Raw genomic sequence first — 4,722 nt, 5'->3', positions numbered from 1 at the left:
TGGCTTCAGAAGATTTTACTTGATTTACACATGGAGGAAGAAGAAGCAACAGAGATCTCAGTTGGCAATCAAGCAGCCATAACAATCTCTCACAATCCAGTGTTTTATGGAAAAACCAAACACTTTAACATCAAACTTTATTTTTTACGTGAGGTGCAAAGAAATGGTGATGTTAAGTTGATTTATTGCAAGTCTGAAGATCAATTAGTTGATTTGTTTGCTTTAAGTTTCTAAGATAAATGATAGGAGTTTGCAGCTTTTAAAGCAAGGAGGAGTGTTGAAGTTTGCTTTAAATTGCTGTCAAAAACTCTGTTTTTTCTGTTATGATTTTTCTGCAATAATAAAGAGTTGTTCTAGTCTCCATAAGTTTATTAATCTGTTAGTTTGTGCAGCATGATATGTTGCTATAAGTTATCATTTTAGTTTCTTTTGTTTCTGTATATTTGTAAAGATTTTCAAATTTCAAGCAATAAGAAAATAGGTCTTTGCCGCTTCGGGATATGAACGATATACAATCTATTCCTTTCATTATAAATAAAAACTTAAAAAACTTTCAGATTGTAATAGCTCTTGAAGCTTCAGGGCAGCAGTTTATTTGGGTTGTCAGGAAAGACAAGAAAGCTAGAGATAAAGAGGAATGGTTGCCTGAGGGATTTGAGAAAAGAATGGAAAGCAAGGGACTGATTATAAGAGGATGGGCGCCACAAGTAGTGATTCTCGATCACGAAGCTATAGGGGGGTTTGTGACTCATTGCGGGTGGAATTCGACCATTGAAGGCATAGCTGCCGGGAAGCCAATGGTAACATGGCCAGTTTCCGCAGAGCAATTCTTTAATGAGAAGCTGGTGACTGACGTGCTAAAAATTGGTGTGGCTGTTGGTGTTCAACATTGGGTTACAGTATACGGGGATAAAATTACGAGTGGAGCCGTAGAAAAGGCCGTAACTCGAATCATGACAGGTGAAGAAGCAAAGGAAATGAGAAGCAGAGTTGAGGCCCTTGGAGGAATGGCAAAGAGGGCTATCGAAGAAGATGGTTCATCTTACTCTAATTTGAATGCTCTAATTGAAGAATTAAGAGGCAGGCGCCACTGAAAACAAGCAAGCAGTAGGAAGATTTCAGATTTTTACAGGGAACTTGATTTTATAGAATGTTGTTTAGTGAGAGAGGAGAGCGCATGCTGCTGATGAATTATTACATGCTTTGAACCCTTACCATCTCCCTTAATCTCTTTCTTTTATGGTTGATCGCCAGCTCTCATCCAGCGCTTCTTGTATGGAAACAAACTGCATGCTTCAGTGAAATTTGGTGCAGTGTGAATAAGCCATTCTCTGCTCACAAAGCTTGGTTATAAAGCGAAGCAGAGGTTGAAGAAGCTCCCGAATACATAACAGAAAAACATATCTTGATATATTTTTAAATAAAAAATACCTGCTTACTGCTGCTGCTGTATAAAGTTTTGTATTTTGTACTCCAATTTTTTAAAAGCGTCAAAATTATGCATCCTGAAATTTGGAGGTCCGTCAAAAGTGATTTTCTACCGCATTGATCTCCTGATATATATATATAAAGCTTATTTGCCAAGTAATTCTAGGGTAGGAAAAAAGTGAAATTGTGTTCGAGCATCATTGGAGCTCACACATTCATGAATGTATTACTAGTTCAAGGCTTCAAGCCTCCACCGCCTTCAGGAATCAAGAAGTCGTCTTGAGTGTATCACTCTTTTGTCTTCTACTTAGGGTCGTGATGTAAGAGCGTATGTCATCATAAAGAAGTCGTCTAGAGTGTTCTACGCATGCAGGTGCAATACTGGGAGCTATTAATCACGGAATTGGGCAATCATTAAATATAATTTGTTCTAGTAGGAACATATTCTTATTTTACTTTGGATCATGTTTTTAGATTCAAATAATTAATTATTTAATATAAATTAAATGATATATATATATATATATATATATATATATATGTTTGGTTCGGGATCGATAACCATCTTGAATGGATTAAATTATTATCCTTATTATGTAATAAACAAAGAAAAAAAAAGTGAAAAAAAATATAATGCAGTAGTGGACGTTGTTATTCTCTTAATTTTGCCGTAACTCTCTTGCCACTTTTAACTTTTAAGGAAATTTGTTTTGTGCGGATCAAAAGTTCAGATTACCTGTTCACACTTTCCCAGTACGTTCTTCTAGAATTGATTACTTTGTGACAGGAGCAATGACGTGTGTGTAGAAAAATCTAGCTAGTTAAAGAAGACTCTTGCATCAAAATCTCAGATGCCTAGACCTGTCTGTTTATAAATACCAATTCATGTCCAGGAAGATATTCGGTCCATAAGCATAGAAAAACAAAATCAACACAAGCTTTTCTTCATCTTCATCGTCACTCCCATCTTTCACTGACAAATTCAGTTCAGTTCTTTTTTTATCCTACAAGGCCAGATGGGTAGTTTGGGTCACCAATTGCACATTTTCTTCTTACCCTTCTTCGCTCATGGCCACATGATACCATCCGTGGACATGGCCAAGCTTTTTGCTTCTCGAGGCATAAAGACAACTATCATCACCACTCCTCTAAACGCGCCTTTCTTTTCGAAAACAATCCAAAAAACCAAAGAGTTGGGTTTTGATATTAATATCTTAACCATCAAATTCCCTGCGGCAGAGGCAGGTTTGCCTGAAGGATATGAAAATACAGATGCCTTCATTTTCAGCGAAAATGCAAGGGAAATGACCATAAAGTTTATCAAGGCCACAACCTTTCTTCAAGAACCCTTTGAGAAGGTGCTACAAGAATGCCACCCTGATTGCATTGTTGCTGATGTGTTCTTTCCCTGGGCTACTGATGCTGCTGCCAAATTTGGAATTCCGAGGCTAGTGTTTCATGGCACTAGTAACTTTGCTTTAAGTGCTTCAGAATGTGTGAGGCTTTATGAGCCACACAAGAAAGTTTCATCAGATTCCGAACCATTCGTGGTGCCTGATCTTCCTGGTGATATAAAGTTGACAAAGAAGCAACTGCCAGATGATGTAAGAGAAAATGTTGAAAATGACTTTAGCAAGTTCTTGAAAGCATCTAAAGAAGCAGAATTGAGGAGCTTTGGTGTTGTTGTCAACAGCTTTTATGAGCTTGAGCCAGCTTACGCTGATTACTACAAGAAGGTCTTGGGCAGAAGGGCTTGGAATGTAGGCCCGGTTTCACTATGCAATAGAGACACTGAAGATAAAGCAGGAAGAGGAAAAGAAACCTCAATTGATCACCATGAGTGTTTGAAGTGGCTCGACTCAAAGAAACCAAATTCAGTTGTTTATATTTGCTTTGGAAGCACGACCAACTTCAGTGACTCTCAGCTTAAGGAGATTGCAGCAGGTCTCGAAGCTTCTGGTCAGCAGTTTATCTGGGTAGTTAGAAGAAACAAAAAGGGTCAAGAAGACAAGGAAGATTGGTTACCTGAAGGATTTGAGGAAAGAATGGAAGGCGTGGGACTAATTATCAGAGGATGGGCACCCCAAGTTTTGATTCTTGATCATGAAGCAATAGGGGCATTTGTGACTCATTGTGGATGGAACTCAACTCTTGAAGGCATAACTGCAGGGAAACCAATGGTTACATGGCCAATATTTGCTGAGCAATTCTATAATGAAAAGTTGGTGACTGATGTTTTGAAAACTGGAGTCGGTGTTGGAGTTAAGGAATGGTTTAGAGTGCATGGAGATCATGTTAAAAGTGAAGCTGTAGAGAAGACAATCACTCAAATTATGGTGGGTGAAGAGGCAGAGGAAATGAGGAGCAGAGCAAAGAAGCTAGGAGAAACGGCCAGGAAAGCTGTCGAAGAAGGTGGATCTTCTTACTCTGATTTCAATGCTTTGATTGAAGAGCTGAGGTGGCGTCGCCCCTGAAACAAGGCAGACAAGAGGAATGGTATTATAGCCGGCGCTTCACAGCGGGTGAATAATTTTTTTTTTTATGAAATGTAAGGAATAAATAAATAGTATAGAGAGTGTTTATGGCAGTTGACCTCTCGATTCAAAGCGCAATTGTGGGTCCTAGAGATATGAGTACCTAGAGGTATTTTGGGTTTTGCACCCAGCAAGATACAAATACCGAATTGGTCCTGCACCTTGCAAGAACTTATTAATAATATTAATTATAATAAAAATAATAATATTTATATCACAAATAATATTATTTTTTTATATGAATATTAAAAATTATAATAAAAATACTAATATTTATCACATAAATAATCATATTAAAAATTCCAAGGATGATTATAATACAAATAATAATATTTTTTATATCAACACTTTGAGTTATAATAAAAATAATAATATTTATAATACAAATAATAATATTTTTTATTTGAACACTTTGAATTATAAGAGAAATAATAATATTTGTAACACATATTATTATATTAAGAAAATCGACATGGGGTTGAGCGTGGACGCGTGTAGCTGCAACAAGGAGTTAGATACGGTCGCGTCCACAACCAACGTGGACGTGTCCAGACTCAACGTGGAGGGCTGGGCGCAGACGCGTCCAGGTCCACCATATGGTTAGGCGCGGACGTGTCCAGGCCCAACGTGGGGTTGGACGGGGACGCTTTTAGACCCAACATGGGCTTGAGCGCGGTCACGTCCAAACCCAACGTGGGGTTGGTCGTGGAGCGTGCAGACCCAACATGTGGTTGGATACGGACTCGTCCAGACCCAACAT

The 4,722-nt window shown here is 38.2% G+C and overlaps 2 protein-coding genes across 2 annotated transcripts; both read left to right on the top strand.

Annotated features, from left to right (window-relative positions):
• The first annotated feature begins 479 nt into the window (after positions 1 to 479).
• LOC18095193 (UDP-glucosyl transferase 73B2) lies at positions 480 to 1,511 on the top strand. The gene has a single exon (XM_006369694.3). It carries the CDS (start codon positions 501 to 503, stop codon positions 1,092 to 1,094), a length of 594 nt encoding a protein of 197 aa, XP_006369756.2. The 5' UTR covers positions 480 to 500; the 3' UTR covers positions 1,095 to 1,511.
• Positions 1,512 to 2,297: 786 nt separating this feature from the next.
• LOC18095192 (scopoletin glucosyltransferase) lies at positions 2,298 to 4,186 on the top strand. Its single transcript, XM_006369693.3, has one exon. It carries the CDS (start codon positions 2,445 to 2,447, stop codon positions 3,900 to 3,902), a length of 1,458 nt encoding a protein of 485 aa, XP_006369755.2. The 5' UTR covers positions 2,298 to 2,444; the 3' UTR covers positions 3,903 to 4,186.
• Positions 4,187 to 4,722: the final 536 nt, after the last annotated feature.

The sequence above is a fragment of the Populus trichocarpa genome, chromosome 1, assembly GCF_000002775.5.
Source record: "Populus trichocarpa isolate Nisqually-1 chromosome 1, P.trichocarpa_v4.1, whole genome shotgun sequence".
Classification (NCBI taxonomy): Eukaryota; Viridiplantae; Streptophyta; class Magnoliopsida; order Malpighiales; family Salicaceae; genus Populus; species Populus trichocarpa.
Note: the sequence above shows the minus strand (reverse complement) of the source record. Positions and strands in the feature narration are given on the sequence as shown.

What these genes read in the sequence shown, in the direction of transcription:
- LOC18095193 (XM_006369694.3), top strand. Translation starts at nt 501, where the DNA reads ATGAACGATATACAATCTATTCCTTTCATTATAAATAAAAACTTAAAA.
- LOC18095192 (XM_006369693.3), top strand. Translation starts at nt 2,445, where the DNA reads ATGGGTAGTTTGGGTCACCAATTGCACATTTTCTTCTTACCCTTCTTC.